Source organism: Oncorhynchus tshawytscha, linkage group LG06, assembly GCF_018296145.1.
Source record: "Oncorhynchus tshawytscha isolate Ot180627B linkage group LG06, Otsh_v2.0, whole genome shotgun sequence".
Lineage (NCBI taxonomy): Eukaryota > Metazoa > Chordata > Actinopteri > Salmoniformes > Salmonidae > Oncorhynchus > Oncorhynchus tshawytscha.
Window position 1 is genome coordinate 62058074 of NC_056434.1, and position 26589 is coordinate 62084662.

General features: G+C 44.0%; 1 protein-coding gene across 1 annotated transcript in view; it reads left to right on the forward strand.

The window, feature by feature from the left end:
- LOC112253405 (DNA nucleotidylexotransferase-like) overlaps nucleotides 1-26589 on the forward strand; it is a 142248-nt gene that overhangs the window by 104863 nt on the left and 10796 nt on the right. Inside the window, exons 8-10 of the mRNA XM_024425384.2 lie at nucleotides 2474-2576; nucleotides 8185-8439; nucleotides 9118-9201. Coding sequence (XP_024281152.1) covers nucleotides 2474-2576; nucleotides 8185-8439; nucleotides 9118-9201 — 442 coding nt within the window. The remainder of the gene's footprint in view (nucleotides 1-2473; nucleotides 2577-8184; nucleotides 8440-9117; nucleotides 9202-26589) is intronic.

The following is a 26589-nucleotide window of genomic DNA, read 5'->3' on the forward strand; positions in this document are numbered from 1 at the left end:
GAACACCAGTGACTCAGTCAGTAAAAAAAGTGGTCAGATGAAGCAGATGCTAAGCTACAGGACTGTTTTGCTATCACAGACTGGAATATGTTACAGGATTCTTCCGATGGCACATCAGTCACAGGCTTAATCAGTGCATTGATGATGTCGTCCCCAGAGTGACTGAACGCACATACCCAGAAGTGGATTACAGGCAACATCCGCACTGAGCTAAAGGGTAGAGCTGACGCTTTCAAGGAGCAGGACTCTAACCCGGAAGCTTATAAGAAATCCCGCTTATCCCTCTGATGAACCATCAAACAGGCAAAGGGTCAACTCAGGACAAAGATCAAATCATACTACACCGGCTCTGATGCTTGTCGGATGTGGCAGGGTTTGCAAACTTTTGCAGACAACAAAAGGAAGCACAGCTGAGAGCTGCCCAGTGACACGAGCCTACCAGATGAGCTAAATTACTTCTATGCTCACTTCGAGGCAAGTAACACTGAAACATGCATGAGAGCAGATTTACCAGTTCTTGCTGTGAGATGTTACCCCACTCTTCCACCAAGGCACCTGCAATTTCCTGGACATTTCTTGGGGGAATGGCCCTAGCCCTCACCCTCCGATCCAACAGGTCCCAGACGTGCTCAATGGGATTGAGATCCAGGCTCGTCGCTGGCCATGGCAGAACACTGACATTCCTGTCTTGCAGGTGAGGACCAGCCTTACAACAGGCCTACAGGCCCTCAGCCTCTCTCAGGCTATTGCGTACAGTCTGAGCACTGATGGAGGGATTGTCTGTTCCTAGTGTAATTCTTGTTGCCATCCTGTACCTGTCCCGCAGGTGTGATGTTCGGATGTATCGACCCTGTGCCGTTGTTGTTACACGTGATCTGCCACTGCAAGGATGATCAGCTGCCCGTCCAGTCTCCCTGTAGAGCTGTCTTAGGCATTTCACAGTACAGACATTGCAATTTATTGCCCTGGCCACATCTGCAGTCCTCATGCCTCCTTGCAGCATGCCGAAGGCACGTTCACGCAGATGAGCAGGGACCCTGGGTATCTTTCTTTTGGTGTTTTTCAGAGTCAGTAGAAAGGCTTCTTTAGTGTCCTAAGTTTTCACAACCGTGACCTTAATTGCCTACCGTCTGTAAGCTGTTAGTGTCTTAACGACCATTCCACAGGTGCATGATCATTAATTGTTTATGGTTCATTGAACAAGCATGGGAAACAGTGTTTAAACCCTTTACAATGAAGATCTGTGAAGTTATTTGGATTTCTATTAATTATCTTTGAAAGACAGGGTCCTGAAAAAGGGAGTTTATTACCTCAATTACCTTGACTAACCGGTACCCACATACATTGACTCTGTACCGGTACCCCCTGTATATAGCCTCGCTATTGTTATTTTACTGCTGCTCTTTAATTATTTGTTACTTTTATTTCTTCCTTTTTTTAGGAATGTTTCTTAAAACTGCATTGTTGGTTAAGGGCTTGTAAGTAAGCATTTCACACGTGACAAATATATTTTTATTTTATTTTATTTTGGAATGACTACTTCATGTCTGTACCCCACACATACAATTATCTGTAAGGTCCCTCAGTCGAGCATTGAATTTCAGACACATATTCAACCACAAAGACCAGGAAGGCTTTCCAGTGCCTCACAAAGAAGGGTACATGTTGGTAGATGGGTAAAAAAATTAAAAAGCAGACATTGACTATCCCTTTCACACCCAGTCAGCAGTACAAAGATACAGGTGTCCTTCTTAACTCAGTTGCCTGAGACCAATGTAAACAGTTTAATGACTGTGATAGGAGATCGCTAAGGATGGACCAACAACATTGTAGTTACTCCACAATACTAACATAAATTACAGTGAAAAGAAGGAAGACTACCGAAAAATGAAATATTCCAAAACATGCATCCTGTTTGCAATAAGGCACTAAAGTAAAACTGCAAAGAAATGTGGTGAAGAAATTTGCTTTATGTCCTGAACACAAAGCATTATATTTGGAGCAAATCCAATACAACACATCACTGACACTCTTCATATTTTCAAGCATGGTGGTGTCTGCATCATGTTAGAAGTATGCTTGTCATTGTCAAGGACAAGAGAGTGTCTTTATGATTAAAATAAACAGAATAAAGTTAAGCACATGCAAAGTCCTATAGGAACCTGGTTCAGTCTGCTTTCCAATAGACACTGGGAGACAAAACGTTCCTCTTTTTGTTCTCTATTGCTCCTCTATTTTTCCTCAAGGAAGAGAGGGGCTGATGACATCACGGACAGGGGAGGCTGATGACATCACGCAATCCCAATCAGAAAAACTCTTTGAATGCCCTTACAGTTGTGCCTAATAACACTATTTGCTCAAAACATATTTATTTACCCTTTAGTTTGTGTACTTCACTGTATTTATACTTTGGATATCGCTTTTCAACAGTAAAATTGAGAAAAAATTGATGGAGGACGTCTTTAAGTCACAGGGGGAAGGAGTACGGGCACGATGTGGACTTCCTGTTGACCATGCCTGAGATGGGAAAAGAAGAGGGGCTACTGCTTCGTGTGATCGACAGACTTAGAGACCAGGTAAGTTGGTGTACTACTGCGTACATAAACATCTCAATGTAATAACAAAATTATAGCAATTATACACGATATACAGTACAAAAATAAATATCAGTCCCCTCAGAGATAGAAGGTTACAGAGTGGTTAGTTACTCTTTACCAAGATCAATAGTAAATAAAAAAGAAGCACAGCACCGTGGTATTTGGATTATGGCATCCTCAACGGTTTTAAGACATCGAGTGGAGTTTCGAGTTTCACTTCAGTAAAGGTTGACTCTACCTTAGAGTCTGTTTTATTATAAAGGTCAATTCTACTTCCTTGCATCCTTGAAATGTCAAGACATCAAACTAATAGTTGAAAAGAGCTTAAAACCCTTGATAGCAGCTTACTCAGTGCTGACAAAGAACAAATGTTTTGTCTCCCACAAGGTATGGAAATTGTGATTCCTCCCCCACCATCCTAGTGCACACAAGCTACCGCAACGACAGAGAATGATGTGCCTAACCCTCTTAAACATAAGAGAAATCATTATTTTCAGACACAGAATTTTCAGAAATAATGATCACACAGTACAATAGACAAAGATTACGAAAGTCTATCCCCTGTTTGTGGAGTTGAGGGTAATAAGAGCAGAGGAGAAGACAAGAGGGCTGAGGAGAATTGGGTTCGTGACCTGTACAGTGTGGAGAGGGAGAAAATGATTGGAGGAGAGGATGATTACAGAGCCAAGTGCATATGAGTTGACACGTAAGGAGGCAATAAAATTAAATTCACACCAATATCGAGGGCCTTGGTAAAGGAAAATTATTACAATTTGGCCTTAGTTTATACAGTTTGAGAGAGTGAGAGAGAGTGAGAGAGAGAAGTGAAACAGCGAGGGAGGGAGGGGGGAGGGATGGGGTGGGCTGAGACAGTCATCCCTCCTCAATGGATGTTGCGTTGGAGAGGCTAAAAAGAGAGGAGTGTTTGATGAAGAGCAGGGCTGCGGGTCTTGCTGCAGGCCTCTCTTTGTCATCGCTGCCTGTGTTTAAAAATACATCTCCCTCCCTCCTTCCACCCCTTCCATCCGCCCCAGCCTTCATTTGCTTCAGAAGGCCATCCTGCTGATAATTACCTCCTATGCTAACGTGTGCCATCTTATGCACGCACACACACACACACACACACACACACACACACACACACACACACACACACACACACACACAGGTCTAAGGTCTACAAAACTTGCTGATGGTTACTGCTGGTTCTTCCCACCCTTGGGAGAGGAGAAGAGAGGGGAGGGTGGGAAGGAACTTCCCCATAATGGGTCCCTTGGCACGGCGGAAGAATGTGACGAGTCCACGGGGAAGGGAACACCAGAGACCGTGATTAAGTGGAGGTAGCAGAGGTTGACTCTAAGTCGTGTAACCTTGTCATCTGTGATCTGGTCCTCCGGGGGCCACATGTCTTTGCCGAGGCCGAATATCATGGCCATTTTTTCAACTTTAGCCTGGGGGAGGTAAAAAATACATCCATCTTGAAATGTCCTTGTTAAAAGGGGCTTCATAATTTTTTCTGTTGGTTATGAAAGTATAACTTGGGGGCACGTGCAAGCTCAGCCAGACTTTTCTATAGTAGATGGATGAGATGCAGCTATTTGCCCTGGTAATAGCAACAGAGAACGTGAGAGAGCGATGCCTCATCCACCATACACTAATCATCCACTCTAACTGTCCGGGTGGTGGTTGTAGATTAATTGCCATGGTAGTACACGCTTGCTATTTTTCGCCTTCCTACCACAGAAGGCTATCATGTCCTACCACCAGCGGGTGAGCAACGTTTGCTGCTTATGACGAGATTTGCATCTCTGGTGAGTTGATTTGCATCTAAAAGCAGGTGCCCCACCAGTAAGGCCGGTGAGCAAGTCTGCTGTCGGCACACCAGAATCGTATCGGAAGGCCACCTGCCTGCTGCTTGCTCGTTGCTAACTGGCTAAATTGAGTACTGATGTAATGATATTATATGATTATGGATATATTGGACCAGGGGCTGCAGGAATTAGTTATGTTATGGGATTTGAGTCACGTAAACTGAAAACTGTGAGGTTAGGACCTGTATGTACGGTAGATTTGCCTTCTGGTTGAATAACCCATTCAGTGAGAGACTATGACCGATCACCATGATACTGGGGTTATTGGAAAGTCAGGGACATTTTTGGGGTTTAATAAAATCACAACCGATGCAGCCCAGTCGGCAGTCGTTTATTCGCTGTCCCGCTATATTTAGAATGGTGAAGTTATGGCTTGGCGTGGCATTTTATTTCCATGACAATTTCCAAATGTCCACTAGGGGCAACACAAGTGCCTGTTACCATCTAGTAGGCTCGCAACAAGCTAGCGCAATGGGGATGAGGTTGAGGGTGGGCTTAAACCGCAAGCTATGGCTCCAAGCATTGAGGGTTTAATCCCAGTACAAAAGTGAATCATATTGTAACTGTTTTAACCCTATCCCAAACCTTAAACCTAACCTTATGTCTCCATTTGCTATGGATGTCGTGTTGCCTAAAAGAGAACTGCAGCTGATTTAAAAAAAAAACTTGTACTGACATTGGATGAACACACACGCACGCACCCACACGCACGCACACACACACGGCACACACACACACACACACACACACACGCTTACAAACACACACACACACACGCGCACACACGCTTACACTCACACACACACATGCACGCACACACACGCTTACACTCACACACACACACACACACACACACACACACACACATATACACACACACACACACACACATCCCTCCCCCACACAAACACACACATACTGACTTTTAAAAAATGATTCACTTTAATTTCAGCAATCAGACCGGACCGTTCCGGTAAAGCTCTGAATCAAAGGAAAACACGGTTCAAACACAGCCTGCTAACACACGCTAATCTGGGGCTTGAAGGGAGGGTTTGAAGTCTCTCGCTCTGAGTCAGAGCGGATATGACATTAGATCACAGCAGCCCGTGTCCTGTCGCCGCCGTGACCGCCTCTCGCTTTGTCCTCTGGGGCATGTGGCCAGGGTGGCAGCCTGCTTGTCAGCTGTTTGTCACACACTTGAAAAGTACGAAACCAAATAAATAATCAAATAAGAAAAAACGCTGACCTTTTAGATCACATTTGACAAGCCACACAATTGCGTTTGTGTTGTTGTTTTTTTCTCTCTCCGAAAGGCACAGCTTAACTTCCTTCAAAGATAAACTCCCTGCAACACGTCCGCCTCTGTAATTCCCTCTGTAAACAGTTATGGTGAAATAAGCTTACTTTGGGATGCTTGCTGACATTACCTGCTGTGTAGGAGATGATTACAGCGCTGCGTTGCGCTAAACAGCCCTCAGCGCTGCCGAGACTACGTCCCCTTTTTTTAACGGTGGATTTGTGCATGTGTGGCCGGAGGCTTCATTAAATGAAGGGCCCCTGTGTTCAGACACTTAATGGTCTGTAAAACTGTTGCCTACTCATTAATCCTTTGGCTCAAGGCATCCTTAGTGATTCAAAGCTCAAAAGGAAGGAAATGTACAGCCAGAAAGGGACAGAAATATCTAGCGGTGTATGAATAAGTGGCCTACATTAAAGCGTTTTAAAAGATGTATGTTTCTCTTCATCAACCGACTTGTGACAGGAAATTGCCTAGGCTATACATTTTGATGTGAGATTGTTTTTAACCCGTATTTAAGTCATATTACAGCTGCTTTTGCTTCATAATCTATGTGGAATGTAGGTAGTGAGGATGTTGGTAGTGTGAACGATCATGTATTCAGTATGTGAAAGAGTTGGAGGATTTCTAATCTGTTCCTTTCCTAGTGGGAAGTGAATGGTTGGTTCTTGGTTCTGACGACAAGCTGATTTGGCGCCTGAAGCTAATAAGGGGAGCAGAGGCGTCAGGGACGAGGGGCAGGGGGCGAGGACAACTTCTCTGAGCACAGTCCCTGGGGATCCCGTGTGGCTTAGTTGGTAGAGCATGGCGCTTTCAATGCCAGGGTTGTGGGTTCAATTCCCACAGTGGACCAGTACAAACATGTGTGCGCTCACCACTGTAAGTCTCTCTGGATAAGAGCCTCTGCTAAATGACCAAAATGTTAATGTCCCTCCAATGTCATCAGTTAATGACTCAGTCGTCATCTCCTCTCCCAATGCCCTCTGGGAAACGCTGTTTCCTTTTGATGAAGCAGGGCGATGCAGTCGAACAAGTTCGGAAAGTATCGGCTCAGTAGTGTTTGTCTCTTGATTGACCTCAGTGTCTTGGTTGGACAGGAGGAGTGGTCATAGCTGCACGTTCTCCTGCCATTGTTGCTCTTCAAAGGGGCAATCAGGAGTTGCTACATCCAATAACATGTACCCATTGAATCTTAAAGATTATAGCTTATAAATGCCTCATGAGCTTAGTTCAACTGTCCTTCCCCGTCTGAACCCAAAATATAAGCTTGTATTACTCTAATGTTTGTGATCAAAGAAAAACACTAAAGCAAGGATACATGCCTCAAAACATGGGTACAACTATCATTTTGATTTCATGGATGGTCAATGCTTGAATTCATAGCTCTGTCTATGAATTTGAGAGTGGTTAAATTCATCCAGCCTCATCCCTCAGCTTTTGACCAAACAAGGGGTGGCGAGGCCGCTTTGCTATTATTTCTACTGCTGATTGCCGTTTTAAGAAGAGCCTGGCAGATTTATGGGCAGCAAGAGGAACACAGCATCCCCACAATTACTGTGGGTGCTGGAATTAAATTGACAATTTGTAATGTTAATCTCCTTAGCGCTCCTGGACTGGGGAAGCTACATAACCACCCGGGCCAAAGCCCAGAGGAAATCAATCCTCTTCCTGCTACTGCCTTACTCTCCACTATCTGTCCCCCATCTCATCTGATCTACTCAGCTCCCGCCCTCCCTTTTTTCTTATCCAACCGTATCTCTCCTCATATATCTCTTTCTTCTCTGTTGTCATCCCCCAACCATCTTCCTCTTTCTTTCTATATCTCCCACTCTCTCTTTCTCTAGTATCTCTCACCCAATTCGTTCTCTCTCTCTCTCTCTCTCTCTCTTTCTCTCTCTCTCTCTCTCCCTCTCTCTTACTTTCTTTCCTTCCGCTTAAAAGGGATGTCTTACTTGGGAGTGATTTTATTTTCCATGAAGTGGAACCGTGTGCCAGTGAGTCAGACTGGCCCCCTATTGTTCGAGATGTTGAAGGTTGTTATTTAGTTGGGATCTCACAGTTGGCTTATTTAACTCAGTGGCAGACCATAAACTGGTGGCAGGTCTAGACATCTGTTTCCAATGGTTCCAGATGTTTCATGTTACTTGGCTTACCTAACAGCCCTGTGATTAAACTTGCTTGATTTTCAGGCAATTTTTACTTTGATATTTGCATAATGATATGCTTCTACTGCGAGGCTATATAGAAATGTGCAAATTCACAACTCAATATTCATAATAAAATACACAAGGCACTGAAGTACAATAGCAGCATAAAATGTACAATGTCAATACCTATATTACATTTATAATGTCAATATTTATTTTATTATATAACAGTGCCTCTATGTCCACAATTATTAATATTATCTCCTCACAAGGGCATTCTGCTATACTGTGAGCACCAGGGCTCCACCGTTGACATGAGCAAGCTGCCTAGTCGCAGGTTCGAGGCCATGGACCACTTCGAGAAGTGCTTCCTGATCCTGAGACTGGAGGAGGGACAGATGGAGAGGGATGGAGGGCTGCAGAAGGACCCAGGGGAGAGCAGGGGCTGGAGGGCCGTACGGGTGGACCTGGTGGCAACACCTGTTGACCGCTATGCCTTTGCCCTCCTGGGCTGGACTGGCTCCAGGGTAGGCATGGATCAAATTCATGTAAAAAATGAATGTGGACGCCAAGACATCCACATTCATTCCTCCATTGACTAAAACCATAACAAAAACAAGCTTGGTGGAGATTTCCTTATTCAATCTTGTTCTGAGGTCAACGATTCACATTTGTTTCTGCTCTCGAGGCAGAGCTGCTCTCAGGACATGTTTGAATAAGGAAAAATTCAATTTGGGGAGAAAAAAATGATCCAATTCACATAGCGCTCGACAGAGTAGTCAATAACCAGAAAAACCCCCCATTGATGATGAGAAATACATACAAAGCAATGGGAAGTAGGGGTGCTGAGGGTGCCGCATTACCCCCTGAAAAATCTGAATTAAAAACAAATCTACATTTTTTTTAAAGTAATAATAAAAATGCATTAAAAAATTCACAGAATTTGTGTACTGTTCCTTTTCTAGTCCTGCATGAGCGGACTGATATAGCCGTCTGTAGCGGCTATAAAAATTGCAGCACCCCCACAACCCAAACATCATCCCGCAGCTATGAATGAATACATAGCTAAATCCCAGGAACTGATCTCAATATGGCAGACGTCTTGCTGTTGAGGAATAAAGTAACCTGAGGGTGGCGGAAAAGGGAGATAAATGAAATGAAAAAGGAGAAGAAGAAATATGAATTGTGATTATATTCTTCCACAGCAGTTTGAGAGAGATCTGAGGAGGTTTGCCAGGAAGGAGAGGGGGATGTGTCTTGACAACCACGCCCTGTATGACAAAACCAAGGTACTGTGTGTTCCCTCAGATAGAGTGCAACAAGAATACATGGTTCAGCCATTTGTTATAGACCAGTTCTGTCCCAGCCGTGGTGATGCTCAATATATCTTCACTATTTTTAAAGTCACCTAGTGTTGTGCAAGTACAGTAGCTGTGCCTGTATTTCTGTGTGCTTTTGCAAACGTATTGAAAACATGTGGAAACCAAGCTTGAGCTTATTCTGAGAGTAAACTGAACGAGAGCAGCAACTCCATGAAGTCATTCAAATTTCCCCTCACTTGATCCTGGTAGAAATTCTATAGAGAGAGAGAGAGAGAGAGAGAGAGAGAGAGAGAGAGAGAGAGAGCAGTCCTTGCAATGCATTGTACTAAGTAAAAACGTCTATCTGTGGTTTTGTGCAGAGTGCAGTTTCAGGTGGGATTTGCACAAAAGTTTAGCCTCCGCACACAGTGCGTGTTTATGAATTTAGGTGGTGAATTACAGCAAAGCCCTTGTCCTCAAAGGTTATTGGAGGGATTAGGCTTGGGTGTTAGAATGCGTGGGCTGGGGATACACAGACACATTATCTTAAAATATTTGATGCCTCCTCTGAGTGAGCAGAAACTCGATATTGGCGTGAGGACAAAAAAAATGTTTGCTTGCTGTGAGGGGCCATGATGCGCCACACACACAAACACGCGCGCACGTACATACGAAGTCACGCACACATAAAAAAAACACACATGCACAAACACGCGTGCGTACAAATGCACACGCAGACAGATGCATGCACGCACATCAGCAATACACACACACCCATTCCCGAAATACACACTAAAACAAGAAGCAATCTAAAATAATCAGCTTTGCCGTTATAAGTGAATAAAATCCTTCGAAACAGTTTAATTTTATCTGGTAGAAGCTTGCTAGGCGAAGTTAATTTCGCTGGGAAGCACAAGGTTCATTTACACATTTCAGAATGTATTCAATTGCGTCTCCGTTATATCCGTTTACATCTCGTTAGACTTCATCACATTAACCCCTCACTTGCCCACACAGCAAGACCTTATTACACTCAGTTTAAGGACATTATCCCTTTTGTTTGGATTCAAGATGTAATTAGTCCCTTTCTCACAGAGGGTTACTATTATTGCTCTGTTACTACTGCACTATAAGCTACATACTATGGTGTGAAGTTGTGGTAGACACATTTTGAATAAGTGTGCTTCATTTTTCAACCACTTAAAAGGGAAACTTCAAAATGTTTCAACTTCATATTCATCATCTCCAGCACCACCCCAACATCATCAACCAATTAGTAGACAATTAGAAGGCAATTAGTAGGCAACGCCTACTCATGATTGGTTCAAATCACATGATGCACACAACTGACGTCATTGGAAACACTTATCTTTCTCTATATATTTTTGAAGTTGAAACATTTTGAAGTGTCTCTTTAATTAAGTGTGTGAACAATAAAACACACATATTCAAAATATATCTTTCCCTTTAAGGATTATCCTAAAGCTTGCCCTAAAATGTATCTCGTCTCATGTACATTTACAGGGCCCGGGGGCATCTTGAGGAGTGAGTGGAGCGGGACAGGGGTGCCAGGAATGTCACTGACCTGTCACCACAATGTTCCCATAACCTCCTCCCTGGGGAACAGGGGTCAGGACATAAAGAGAGCAGGGTGGCAGCTTCATGACACATATTGTACAGACGCTGCCATCTCAGATGTTGTTTATTCAAACACAAGGACAGAGAGAAGCACACAGGCTGTGCAGTGAACCGTGTGCTGGGAGGATATGAGTGATCCGATCACATACATTTACACTCACAAGGAGATCTGGGATCTGGTGGGATGGAGTGTATGGTTGAGTTTTCGAGTTTAACGAGGAAAGCGTTGTGAACATTTTGATAAATTGAGATGTTTTTTGTTATCTGCATGCGCACGTATGTATGCATATATATATACTGTACACACACACACACACACACACACACACTCGCACACATACCTCACTTATTTAGGCTCACTTTGACACAGACTGCAGTTTCACTGCTAGTTTCAAGGTCGGCAGATCACTTAAAAGGGTATAGGTTCTGACGGAATCATTCAACAGTGTTTTTCAGCTCTCCGCTCCACATTGCAGCCATAATTAAGGTAATGAAGATCAATTAACTGTCTAAGTCACCGTGCTGCCTCCAACTCCATAGATAATTGATCATTCTTTCTGTTCTTCTGTTCGCTCCAGGCAGGGAGGAGTGGTCCCTCTCTGTCCAGCCCTCGTCACTGTTGAAAAGCCCTCATTAATTGGATCAACGTATGGCCGCTACTGCTCAGATAATGGGACTTTTATCTTTGTGGCCGTCCTAATTGACCAATCTTTTCCCAGTGAGTCGGTGCTCTGCATCTGACTTGTGGCAAGAGTAAATGGGAGATATGGGAATGGGCTGATTAGGAGGGAGGGGGGGTTCGAAGCGAGGGGGGTTACTTGTCGCCACCCAACCATTGAAGCCCAAGCACAGTCATTTAGAGGACTTTTATCTTGTCATGTGCTTCAAAGAGCCCTCGCTGCACGGATGCACGACTTTCTCTGTCTCACTGTAATATGTAATGTGGTTTAAAAAAATATGTCTTAACATACTAATGATCCACTCCCAATTAAGGAAGGGGTTCAGGGGAATAACCTTGAGAATGAGAGTAAATGCCTTTCAAGACAGCTTGTTATAAGGCAGTAGCAATAACTTGCAGTTTGACTTACTATACAAACATCACTGCTTTGGAGTACTACAGTCCTGTGTGGTTCAGTTCGTAGAGCATGGCGCTTGCACCGCCAAGGATTGTGGGTTCAATTCCCACTGGGTCCACCCATACAAAAAATGCACACATGACTGTAGTTCATTTTGAATAAAAGTGTCTTCAAAATGGCATATTTTTATACATATTACAGTCATTTTGTACGGTGTCCATATTAGGACAGAGACATACTCCCAAGGCCTCAGATCAATATAGTAGTACTGCAGCTGTATTTAAAGAGTACATTAGCCTAGTATGTGAGTGAGGGCCTGTGTTCTATGGGAGCGAAGAGCGGGGAGTTGGGGTGAGCGTCTGTCCTCTGCTGTTAGGCTGAAGGTGTGGGATAATTAATATGTGTTGTGGGCTTGATGAATGAGGACAGGTGGAGGATTTCATCAGGCCCAGACTTACTGACCCCCTCCCCGAGCAGGAGGGCTCCATGACCTGTCCAACACCTCTTAAACACAGCCCTCTACTGCACGGTGTACCCTTGAAATTCCCTGCGTGTGGGAGTATGTGTGCGTGAGCTAGAGTGCATATATGTAAAGAAAAGTATGAGTATTTGCTGACACAAATGCATATGCAAATGTGTTTCTCTACTGTATGTGCTAGTGTGTAAGTATGAATGTATGCTGCATAAGTAATGTATGTGTGATTATTACTATTTATCAGTATGTGAGTCTCTTTTGTGTGTGTGTGTGTGTGTGTGTGTGTGTGTGTGTGTGTGTGTGTGTGTGTGTGTGTGTGTGTGTGTGTGTGTGTGTGTGTGTGTGTGTGTGTGTGTGTGTGTGTGTGTGTGTGTGTGTGTGTGTGTGTCATGCAGTGTGTGTGTGTGCGTGTGTGTGAAGAAGTATCTCACAGAGGGTAATTACTCAAAGCCAAATGTAACAGTGTGATTAATGATGTGGTGGTCAGGACGTTTTGGAGTCTGATATCCTGGCTTTAGCTGTAGCAGTGTGGTGATATGAGAGGAGACATGTATATTCTATCACCTCCTAGGAGTCTCAATATCCACTGCTCCTCTGAAAACAACAGGAACTGGAGCCAAACTGTGCTTTTGAAGTGTCATTGAGTTGGAAGGACAGTGATAAAACTAAGATGAACTAGGCTTTATCAGAATATTTTAACACTATGAAACAATCACTGTTCCCAAGTGTGGAGCAGGGCGGCTTCTGAGCTCAAAACCTGGGGTACTGCATTTAAGTTTAGAGGTTGGTCTGAAACTCAGCACTACATTTTGCCTTGCAAATATGCAGAGCTAGTATTTGAATTTAAAATTTACCCATTTAATAGACATTGCACACTGTAAAAGGAATGTGTTTTGGGACCAAAATTCCCCAAAGCCACCTCTGTTGTCAGACATTCAGAGGAAATTCTCAACACCACAATCCAATCTTATTCCCTCTAAGTTAAGTTCACATCTGTTGCAGTTTGTAACATTCAGTAAAAAAAAAAATCCTCTGGAAACACTCTAGTTTACAGTGAGTTGTGTGTAGAGCTGCCTGTCATATTTCAGATGCAGCATGTGGAGTGTTCACAACTCTGTCTTCCTCCCCCTCCCTCCATTCTCAGAGCAGTGGATGTGTGGACAATACCGGGGCAATTGCACTGGGCTTTGGGGAGCGGTGTTTTTTGAACGCTCCCTAGCTGGTGCTGAAAGGCACTGTTTGCAGAGAGGATAAAACTGCTTGGAAAGAGGTCATTCTCAAAAAGGAGAGTGACGGGAGGAGAGGATCGGGAGGAAATGCTCTGGGTTTAATGTTTTGTCCCTCAGAGAGTCACACATACACCTGTGAGGTGTGACAGAAAAACATACAGACAGGTGAACAGACAAAGGAGGGTAGAGTGTCTTTACGCATCAGGAGAGGCAGTTTGAGATTTTGAGCGTTCACCTTTTTATAACCTCTCGTGGATAGACTACGTAAACATAAATGGTACCGTAGATCAGAGGAAGGTTCTAAAAATTGTAAAAGACTCCAGCCACCCTAGTCATAGACTGTTCTCGGTGCGGCGGAGTACCGGAGCTCCAAGTCTAGGTCCAAAAGGCTTCTTAACAGCTTCCACCCCCAAGCCATAAGACTCCTGAACAGCTAATCAAAGCGATACCCAGACCCCTCTTTTACACTGCAGTTACTCTCTGTTTATTATATACGCATTGTCACTAACTCTACCTACATGGTGCCACCGCACATTGACTCTGTACCGGTGCCCCCTGTATATAGCCTCTTTACTGTTTATTTTACTGCTGCTGTTGAATTATTTGTTACTTTTATTTACTTATCTATTCTTTACTTAACACTTCATAAAACTTCTGAAAGCATTTTCGGTTTAGGGCTTGCAAGTAAGCATTTCACTGTAAGGTCTACTACACCTGTAGTAGTCGGCGCATGTGACAAATAAAATGTGGTTTGATTTGATCTGTCAAGAGACTATGGGATGCAACCGTTAACGAGCACCAGTAGTTCTTGTGCCTGGGTTTTTCATCGCCGGTTATTTGGATGTATTAGCTTTGGGTGAAGGTGGTGCTTAAATTGGCGAGAGAGATTTTCTAGCGTGTGCGGTAGTCAATGCAATGCTGGGACAAACTTGACGGACCCCTCATACAGCATTGACATTTATTAAACAAACATGGTGCAAAAGCCTCCTGGATAAAAAAATTAATAAAAACTGGAAGTATGTCGATTTTGTTGATCTACTTTCGATGCAAATCCCCATTTGCTCCTCCATTATATAATAATGGGCATACCGCCAATAACATGGTGTTCTGGGACAGTAGCCTCTTCGCGAGGGAGATCTGACACATTGGTCTCCCCCAGACCCAAATATTTACAAGCCCTCTGGTTTACCTGTTTCCGGGGGAAAAAATCCAGTCACCGAAGGCATGTCTATAATCCCGAACGCCTTACCAGTCATCACAGGTTGTAACAATGTGAGAAAAGAAACCTGTGTTCTCTGTTTGTCTGCTGGCAGTTATTTTTGTTACGTGAAACCTACCAGAGTTTGTTCCCCTGCTCCTGTCTGTTCTTGCTCCTGTTTTCCAGTCCTTCCCGGTTTTGACTGTTCTAACTGCCCTGACCCTGAGACTGCCTGTCGTTCTATACCTTGCCCCACCTCACTGGATTACTGACCTCTGCCTGCCCAGACCCTGAGACTGCCTGTCGTTCTGGACCTTTTGCACCCTCTATGGATTACTGACCTCTGCCTGCCCAGACCCTGAGACTGCCTGTCGTTCTGGACCTTTTGCACCCTCTATGGATTACTGACCTCTGCCTGCCCAGACCCTGAGACTGCCTGTTGTTCTGGACCTTTTGCACCCTCTATGGATTACTGACCTCTGCCTGCCCAGACCCTGAGACTGCCTGTCGTTCTGGACCTTTTGCACCCTCTATGGATTACTGACCTCTGCCTGCCTTTGACCACTCATTTGCCTGCCCCTGTACTAGAAATAATCTTTTGTTTCTTTGACACTGTCTGCATCTGGGTCATACCTGAAACCTGATAGCACGAACTCGCTATGACTGACCCAGTAGACTCAGACCAGCTCCACAATGCTGTCTCCCTGCAAGGAGCCACCCTTGGAAAACACAAGGAGTCTTCAAGGTCTTATGGAGGGACTTCATACTGTGACAGAACACCATAACCAGGCATTCGATACCTTGCTGGAGCAATTCCTTAGATTCTCCACTGGGCAGAGCATCACACCCGTAATCTCCCAGCCTACCCTAGTGTCCCGAGAACCCCACTTACCTCCTCCGGCGCGCTACGCTGGGCTTCAGCTTTCTTCGTTCCCCTCGGACTGCTTGAGGATAGCGTACATCATAACGCTGATGTCTGGGAGGGCAATCGCCTTTGGTCACGGTGGTGTGGGAGCAACAATCCGCCTGCCGTCTGCCTCAGTCTGGAGGAGTTTTTGGAGGAGGTTCGGAAGGTGTTTGATTCTCTATTATCCGGGAGAAAGGCTGATCGCAAGCTGCTCTAGCTGTGTCAAGACTCCCGCAGTGTGGCAGACTACGCGGTGGATTTCAGCACTTTGGCGGCTGAGAGTGCTTGGAACCCGGAAGCACTGTTCGACATGTTCCTACACGGAGTATCGGAGAAAGTAAAGGATGAGCTTGCAGCCCGGGAACTACCAACAATTCTCAACTCACTCATCGCCTTGACCATTCAGATCGATGGGCAACTAGGGGAACTAAGGAAGGAGAGGAGATTCGATTTCACTCACCCGTCCAAGGATTCCACCTCGCCTCCGAGGTATCCCGGAAGTCCCCGACGGCTCCGTTGCTGAGAGAACCGGATGGGCCATACGGAGAACTTTTCTTCTCCCCTTACTTGCATCCCTTTTCATGCCATGTTGCTGTGGGGGAACCAGTCGAAATCTCTCCGGGTACTTATCAACTCTGGCGCCAATGAGAGCTTTATGGACGCTTCCGAGTTGGGTATACCCACTGAGCCCCTCTCTATTTCCATGGATGTTAGAGCACTGGACGGGCACTCTATAGACCGGGTCACCCACAATACAACCCCCATCAACCTACATGTGTCAGGGAACCACAGTGAGATGATCTAGTTCCTGATCATTACGTCGCCTTAGGTTCCCGTGGTATTGGGATTCTCCTGGCTCCAATGGTATAATCCCCTCATTGACTGGTCTGCCAGGGCTATCATGGGCTGGAGCACGATCTGTCACGCCCATTGCCTGAAGTCAGTGCAGCCTGCCCTGGGACCTCTTCCTGGGGGCTCGGAAGTTGCCCTGGACCTCTCCACCATTCCCGAGGAGTACTAGGACCTCCGGCAGGTGTTCAGTAAGGCGCTGCCCACTTCGCTGCCGCTGCACCGACCATATTACTGTGGGATTGACCTTCTACCAGACACCACTCCACCCAGGGGATGACTGTCGCGTCTGGACACCAAGGCTATGGAGACCTACATTGAGGACTCCCTAGCTGCAGTGTTCATCCATCCTTCTGCCTCCCCCACCGGAGCAGGATTCTTCTTAGTGGAGAAGGACAAAACTCTGGGCCTTGCATTGACTACCGGGGTCTTAACGACATCACGGTGAAGAGCCAGTACCCGCTACCTCTCATCTCCTTGGCCTTTGAGCCGCTCCAGGGGGCCACCGTGTTTTCCAAGCTGGACCTATGGAACACCTACCACCTGGTGCGGATTCGGGAAGGGAACGAGTGGAAGACTGCCTTCAACATGTCCAGTGGTCACTATGAGTATCGGGTCATGCCATTTGGCCTTACCAACGCCCCTACTGTGTTCCAGGCTCTGGTTAATGATGTTCTACATGACATGTTGAACTAGTTTGTCTTTGTCTACCTTGATGACATCCTTGTCTTCTCCCGCTCCACCCAAGAACATGTGATCCACGTCCGACAGGTTCTCCAAAGCCTCCTGGAGATCCAGCTTTTTGTAAAAACAGAGAAGTGCGAATTTCATTGCTCCACCATCCCCTTTCTGGGTTACATCATCACTGCCGGGAGTATAGAGATGGATCCTGGGATGATGAGAGTGGTGGTATATTGGCCACAGCCTACATCCAGAGTACAGCTGCAACGTTTCCTGGTGTTCGCTAACTTTTATTGCCGCTTCATCCGGGGCTACTGCAACCTGGCTTCCCCCCTGTCTCCACTTACCTCTCCCCAGCTGCTTACAAGGCATTCTGGGATATCAAACAGCATTCATAAAGTATGTATAAACATGCCTCACTTATCAAACTAATACAGACACAACACAGATAGGAACATTTTATCTACATTTTTCTGTTGGACTTTTCACAAATATTCACTTTCAAAACTTTCAATGAAATTCCCCATTTCAGACTCATACATACAGTATTGGCGCTGGAGGGGATGGTTGCCATTTGTGCTATTTTGTGTTTTTTATTTTGTACATAATGTTGCTGCTACCGTCTCTTATGACTGAAAAGATCCTCTGGATATTAGAAGAGCGATTACTCACCTCGAATTGGACAAAGATTTTTTTATTCAATGAGTCTGACGTGCCATGTCTGCACCTCTGCTCCTAAGCAACTCTGCAGTGTTTTTCTTTTTTTTTGCAGTATTATTTCTTACATTATTATCCCAGAACATTTTTTGTGTTATTACATACAGCCGGAAATAACTTTTGGATACCAGCATTACGACTAGGAATTCGACTTTCCCAAATTGGATCCTTTGTTTATACCCCACAGGGAAATTGAACTTATCCCAGAGGCTGCTCCAAGTTGCCGCTGGTGGAGAAGAGGTATTTGGGGTGGAGGTGGGCACACCCTCCACCACTTCTGAGTACTGTATATTACTCACTAATATTCAGTGTCGGACAATAAATTAGACGAGCTAAGGGTGAGAATCTCCTTCCAGAAAGACATCAAGGACAGTATAACATACTCTGTTTCATGGAATCATGGCTCTCTTGGGAAATACTTTCCACGTCTATACAGCCAGCTGGGTTCTCAGAGCAGACAGGAATAAAGAGCTCTCTGGGAATAAGATAAGCGGGGGTGTATGCTTCATGATTAGCTACTCACGGTGTGATTGTAATAACATACAGAAAAAAATACAGTAATTTTGTTCACCCAACCTAGAATACCTCACAATAAAATGCAGACCGTATTACCTCCCAAGATAATTATCTTTGGTTATAGTCACATCCATGTATATTTCCCTCAAGCCGATACCATGACGGCCCTCAAGGAAGTACACTGGACTTTATTTAACTGGAAACTACATATCCCGAGGCCACATTTATTGTAGCTGCGGATTTTAAATAAGCACATTTGAGGAAAAAGCTCCCGAAGTTCTATAAAACATTGACTGTAGTACTCATTTAGGGAAAACAATAGATCACTGCTACTTGCCGTTTCGAGATGCCAACAAGGCCCTCCCCCGCCCTCCTTTGGCAAATCAGATGACGACTCCATTTTGCTCTTCCCTTCCTATAGGCAGAAACTCAAACAGGAATAACATGTGCTAAGGTCTATTCAACGCTCATCTGACCAATTGGAATTGATGCTTCAAGATTGTTTTGATCACGCAGAATCAACATTTTGTTTTGATTTTGTTATACTCTTGTGAATTCTATGGTTTTTACTAGATTACTTGTAGTTTTTCATGTTGTTTGTCTGTAATTTTTGTCATGACTTGGTGCTGCCTATCTTGGCCAGGACGCTCTTGAAAAAGAGATTTTAAATCTCAATGAGCCCTTCCTGGTTAAATAAAGGTTCAATTTAAAAATAAAAATACAAAATTGGCGCTTACACTGGCACGGTGACTAAGTTCCTCTAGAAGTGTATAGGGGATGTTATTCCAACGGCGACTATTAAAACCTACCCAAATCATAAACCGAGGATGGATGGCAGCATTCTCGCAAAACTGAAAGCTGAAACACCGCATATTAACCATGGAAAGGTGACTGGGAATATGGTCAAATAGTGTAGGTATTCCTTCCATAAGGCAATCAAATAGGCAAAACATAAGACAGAGACAAAGTGGAGTCGCAATTCAATGGCTCAGACACGAGACGTATGTGGCAAGGTCTACAGAAAATCACGGATTACAAAGGGAAAACCAGCCATGTTGCGGAGACCGACGTCTTGCTCCCAGACAAGCTAAACACCTTCTTCGCCCACTTTGAGGATAACACCATGCCACCGACGCGGCCTGCTCCCAAGGATTGTGGGTTCTCGTTCTCCATGGCCAACGTGAGTAAGACATTTAAGCGTGTTAAAACAGTCTCATTTCACTTTAATAATGCGGTTAGGACCTGTTATAACACATTAATGAAATGCTTATAAGTGGGTAAGAAATTAATTAGTCAAAGTAAATTGTTACTGAAACCTATGTTAAATCCAACTTTTCCTGAGCTCACTGAATTAACTCCATACATCTCTAAAGTTGCGAAGCCATCTGTGATCTCGTAATCTCGAGGGACAACTACTATGTAGTATAGAGACTAAGGCGTGAGCTTCGTAAAAATGTGGATTTCAACTTTTATTTGCCAGTGGATCACACATGTTACAATATGTGTAGACTGGTAAGACATTGGGGGGGGGGGACTTAAGTTCCAATGTTAATTAAGAAAATTCAAATGAATGGCATGGACACGATTATTGGCACCTAGGAGCTACTACTTTGTTAAACAGCCTTTGGCGAAGATAACTCCAAAAATAAGCTTTTTGTAGCCGTCAGCCTCTTGGCACCCAGGAGCTTGTTGCACCTGTCACTGGCAATTTATCCCACACTTCAGCTGCACACTACTCCAAGTCTTCAAAGTTTGAGGGGTGCCTTCCAACAACTGCTGTCTTCAGATGTCACCATAGGTTTCTGATGGGATTCAGATCTGGACTCATTGCTGGCCACTCGAGAACAGTCTTCAACCATTCCTGGGATCTTTTTGATGTGTGTTTGGGTTGTTGTCCTGCTGGAAGACCTTCAACAGAGACAAAGTCTTTGGACACTGTGTTGAACATTGCTGTAACGCTCGTCGTTGGGAGAGAGAGAGGAGGACCAAGGTGCAGCGTGGTAAGTGTTCATCCTTTTAATAAACTGAACTGAACACTAAATACAAAGTAACAAAAGAGAACAAATGAAACAGCTCCGTCAGGTGCTACACACACTAAACAGAAAATAATCACCCACGAAACACAATATTTTTTTATTTTTTTATTTAACCTTTATTTAACCAGGTAGGCTAGTTGAGAACAAGTTCTCATTTACAACTGCGACCTGGCCAAGATAAAGCATAGCAGTGTGAACAGAAAACAACACAGAGTTACACATGGAGTAAACAATAAACAAGTCAATAACACAGTAGAAAACAAAGTTGGCGAGGGAAATAAAAGTCTCCAACTTCAGCGATTTTTGCAATTCGTTCCAGTCACAGGCAGCAGAGAACTGGAAGGAAAGTCGGCCAAATGAGGTGTTGGCTTTAGGGATGATCAGTGAGATACACCTGCTGGAGCACGTGCTACAGGTGGGTGTTGCCATCGTGACCAGTGAACTGAGATAAGGCGGAGATTTACCTAGCATGGACTTGTAGATGACCTGGAGCCAGTGGGTCTGGCGACGAATATGTAGCGAGGGCCAGCCGACTAAAGCATACAGGTCGCAGTGGTGGGTGGTATAAGATGCTTTAGAGCTAATAGAAAACAGGCTCCCCAAATATGGTTCTCAATCAGGGACAACGATTGACAGCTGCCTCTGATTGAGAACCATACCAGGCCAAATACAGAAATAGCAAATCATAGAAAAACTAACATAGACAACCCACACAACTCACGCCTTGACCATACTAAAACAAAGACATAACAAAATAACTAAGGTCAGAACGTGACAATTGCACTCCAAAACATCTTGATAATCGGCTGATTTCATTAAATCTTGCACATGTTCAAGCAATAAGGCACTTCAGGATTTTGTGGTATATGACCAATATACCAAGGCTAAATGCTGTGTCCAGGCACTCTGCTTCACATTGTGCATAAGAACAACCCTTAGGCGTGGTATATTGGCACCCCTTGGGCCCTATTGCTTAAATATACAATGGCTACACACACACACACACACACACACACACACACACACACACACACACACACACACACACACACACACACACACACACACACACACACACACACACACACAGACAGCTTCTTCATGGTTGGGTCCTCTTAAAGTCCACTTGGGCCGCCTGGTCTTCAGCACTGATTGATTCTTATTTGCTGCCTCCTGAATTCAATCTGAGTGCAGCTGCTGTAATCAGGGCCTGCTCTTCTGGCTTGGACCAGACCAGCCTTTATGGCACAGTCAGTTTATCTGGCTGCAGCCCTGCAACAGGTCTGTCTCTCTGCTTACAGCCTGGGTCATGTTCATTCAACCTGGTCTCATAGATTAGATGCAACATAGTAAACGTAAATCCAGGACGCTCAAATTAGTATGATGTATTATGTTTGATATGGTTACATAAGACAGATGGCTAAGGCAAAACACTGAAGTAGGGTGGTTGGTTGGGCGTTTAACACAAACGTCTAGCAACCCAAAGGTTACGAGTTTTAATTTCATTGTGGACCATTTTAGAAAATTCAACTACTTACTACTTTTTTGAAACTTTGTCACTACTTAGCATTTTAGCTAACCCTTCCCCTAACCTTAAAACCCTTTTAGCTAACTCTTCCTCTAACCCTAACCTTAACCTTTTAACCTAACTCCTAAACATAACCCTAAACTAGCTAAAGTATGCCAGCTAGCTAACGTTAGGCACCTAGCTAAAAGTAATGACATATTATACATTTTGCAGATTCGTAACATATTGTACGTTTTGCAAATTCGTAACATATTGTACATTTTACAAATTCGTAACATATAATACGAATTGTAATTCGTGACATATCATACGAAATGGGTGATGGACATCCACAAATTAATACATACCATACAAAACATAACATATCATACTAAATGAAGTATCTCAGATTTACATATGGAATAATATGAGGTGCTCTAAGACCAGCTTGATGTGCCTGCACTGTGCCTATAAATGTGCATTTTTGATTTCCGTTTTTAAATTATTTCTACTGCGTGCCCTAATGAATACAACCCAGATTAAAACTCTCTCATTCATTCTCCTTGACCAGGAGAAACTGGCCGCTCTGGATAAGAAAGACCAAGAGGCAGTTTACCTTAAAACCTTTAAACATGTACAATGTTCCGGCCGTCAAGAGCAGTTCAAGGACTTTCTTTTGACATTTTCTATGGTTTATCACTGGGTGTTGACGTTAAGAACAGGTCTGAAAGCTGTGGCTTTGAGAGGGCAGAGTGTCAGGGTATTAGTGGAGATGGTATGACACTAGGTTGATTTACATAATGAAGCTCACATTTGCTGTAGATTCAGTTTCACATGTGGCAATATACTTCACTTAAGTCCTTTAAGCATTTAAAATTTAAACAAAGTTACTGTAAGCAAACTAAGTGAAAGCATATAAAAACTCGAGCCAGCGTTAGGATTTTCCATGACTATATATAGTCTGCCAATTTCCATTGTGAGGAGATTGTCATGCTTTTTACACAGAGATCTCTTCAAAGCCAACCCTTCACAATGCCTCTCAATCTCCCTCTCCTTGAACATGGAGCCTTTTCTCTCCATCCACCAAAGAAATCCCACCCCCAGTGACAGGGGAACAATGCAAATATGGACTCTCATTTCAGGCTACAATTGCCGTGTGATTGGGTCATTTTCCATGGAGGTCAGAGACACAATTAAGGCTGGTGTAATAGGAGGGATAGGGGAGAGTCGGGGAGAGAGAGCTACAGGGAAATTGATGGTGTGCAATGAAAGAGTGACAGGAGCAGGGTGTTGAACTGTTGGCCTGTGGTGGTAGATTACTGAGACTACTGAGTCTCCATGTGGGCAAAGTGCTGAAAGCAGGTGGTGGTGATGATGCTGGTAGCACTGAGATATCAGGAAGTGGTATGTGTGTGTGTATGACTGTACGTTTTTTCTGGGTTGAGATTTGACTTTTACTGAAAGATCAGAAACCACAGGTATACAGTGTCCATGTTAAATATGTTCTAACAATAATAATAAATAATACATGGATAATGTTATACATTGAACTTTATTAAACCATTAACTTATTAAGTTGATATTTAACTTCCAGATCTGTACAGATGGTTCCTGGTAAGGCCAAGCTAAGCAATGTATGTTGTGTGATCATATTCTATCGAGGGACCTTACACTGAGTGTGCAAAGCATTAGGGACACCTTCCTAATATTGAGTTGCACCCCCTTTTCACCTCAGAACAGCCTCAATTCGATGGGGCATGGACTCTACAAGGTGTCGAAAGCGTTCCATGGGGATGCTGGCCCATGTTGACTCCAATGCTTTCCAGAGTTGTGTCAACTTGGCTGGATGTCCTTTGGGTGGTGGACCATTCTTGATACACAAGGGAAACTGTTGACTGTGAAAAACCCAGCAGTGGTGCAGTTCTTGACACACTCAAACCGGTAAGCCTAGCACCATCTACCATACCCCTTTCAAAAGGCACTTAAATATTTTGTCTTGCCCCTTCACCTGCTGAATGGCACACATTCACAATCCATGTCTCTATTGTCTCAAGGCTTAACAATCCTATAACCTGTCTCCTGCCCTTCATCTACACTGATTGAAGTGGATTTAACAGGTGACATTAATAAGGGATCATAGCTTTCACCTGGATTCACTTGGTCAGTCTATGTCAGGGAAAGAGCAGGTGTTCCTAGTGTTTTGTACACTCAGTGTATGTTCGTCAAAATGAATTATTCTGAAGGTCAATGCCTTTGAGGGAAGCAATGAAACTGAGGTTGAGCTATGGATGGAGAGGTCAAGAAACCTTGTGAGAGAAAAGAGAGAACAGAGACATAAGACAGAGCGAGACAGAGGGAGAGACAGGGGGAAAAACATTGATTAAAACAGTCCCCACACGAGGGTGAATAATACCACGTGAATAACACCAAAGTTTCTCTCACATCCTCTCTCTGCCACTCCTCTCAACATCGTCCCTTATTTCCCCACCTCCCCCCTCCCTTCCCATCCTCCCTTCCTCCCACACAAGGCCCATTACCAGTCTTTCCTGGGAGAGAAAACGAGGGGTATTTATAGATCTGTCAATGTTTTTCTGTCAAAAATGGAATTCAATGCCAAGCTATTATCCTTGAATCCACAACCTACAATCTATTCTTATGGAATCATAAAGAGAAGAAATTAGTTCCGAACTCAGAAGATTTCAGAAGAGAATAGGAGGGGGAGGATGAAAGAGACAGGGGAAGGAAGGGGGTAACGTTAGGAGTGCGGTGTCGTCGCTCGGGCTAACTCTAGAGACGGATCTTGCTCCATTATTGATGAAATTGAATGGCAGAGGTTTTCACTCTGGCTCTGATGTTGGGTCTATCTGCCTGTCATATAACATGAATTGACATGGCCCTTGCGGTGACACAGGCACCACCCATCCATAGCTCCGATTTCCTGCTATTGTGTGCTATTCCTGCAACCATGACATGACCATTTACTGTGACTGCAGTAAAAAAAAACTAGAGGCAACAATGACCGTATGTGTGTGTATGAGAGAGTTCAAGGTAGCATGCCCACTAGCTTAATATTTTGTTACTGCAACATTAACTGTTCCAATACAATAGCCATACACATTCAAATTAGTTACATATCTTAACTCGTTTTAAGATGAAAACACAGTTGAAAAAAAAAGCCTTCCAAATGGCTCATATTTTCCAGATAATTTTTTCATTAATCAGAATCCTCCTAGTGCTGATACAGCAGCATTGGATCACAATGCAGGAAGAAGTAGATTGGTCATGCAAAACCATCCCCTTTTGAAGAAACCAATTAATTATTTACAGGCTTCAGTAGAGCAGAGAAACTTAATTTATTGTTATCATTAAAGGAGCGTTCTGGTTGGGTCCGTACAAGAGAGAACTGGGCAAAAGGCTCATTAGTTAGCCGAGAACTTCATAACACTGCAACAGTTTAGTGTACTTCCTAGAACTTCATGGATATTTCCTAACTTCAGCATTCTATTGTTATTGCATCAGAATACATTGGAAAATAAAGCCTAATCAACAATACCAATTGACAATATGGATTTACTGTATGAGGGAACTCTGAAACTCTCCAACTTGACAGTGTCATGTAAGTCAGGTATAATCAAGGAACGCCTGTGGAGTTCTGTGGAAATAATCCACGGTGCAAGGGGTGTGATACAGACTTGAGGTGCAGTTTTCATCTCATACTGACATCTGTTGTCTACAGCCCAAATCATACAGGTAGAATGTTTTTTTATACACGTGTCAACCAGCGTGCTAACACGGGAAATAGAATGCATGGGAGTAAATCAGGGAAAACGGAAGGGCCGCGAGCATCAAAGGCGTCTTGAGCGTATAGCACGTTAAATTAGGCAGCAAGTGTCACGCCCTGATCTGTTTCACCTGTCCTTGTGCTTGTCTCCACCCTGCTCCAGGTGTTGCCCATCTTCCCCATTATCCCCTGGGTACTTATACCTGTGTTCTCTGTTTGTCTGTTGCCAGTTCGTCTTGTTGGTCAAGTCATTCAGCATTTTGTCTCAGCTCCTGCTTTTCCCCAGTCTCTCTTTTTCTCGCTCTCCTGGTTATGACCTTTGCCTGTCCTGACTCTGAGCCGGCCTGCCTGACCACTCTGCCTGCCCCTGACCCTGAGCCTGCCTGCCATCCTGTGCCTTTGCCCCTACTCTGGATTACCAACCTCTGCCTGACCTGACCCTGAGCCTGCTTGCCTTCCTGTGCCTTTGTCACTACTCTGGATTATCGACTCCCGCCTGCCTTGACCTGTCATTTGCCTGCCTCTGTTGCTGTAATAAACATTGTTACTTCAACACAGTCTGCATTTGGGTCTTACCTGAAATATGATAGTAAGTTTATTTTGCTCATGTTTATGCATAGAAATTCTGGTACAGTGCACTGAGAAATTGTTAGAAAAATAACTTTTGTGCATTGTTACCTCTGGAATTTTGTGTCTATTTAGTGAAGATAAGCCAATATTATGTATAGGATAGTGCCTTAATAAAAAATGTCTATCAATAATAGAA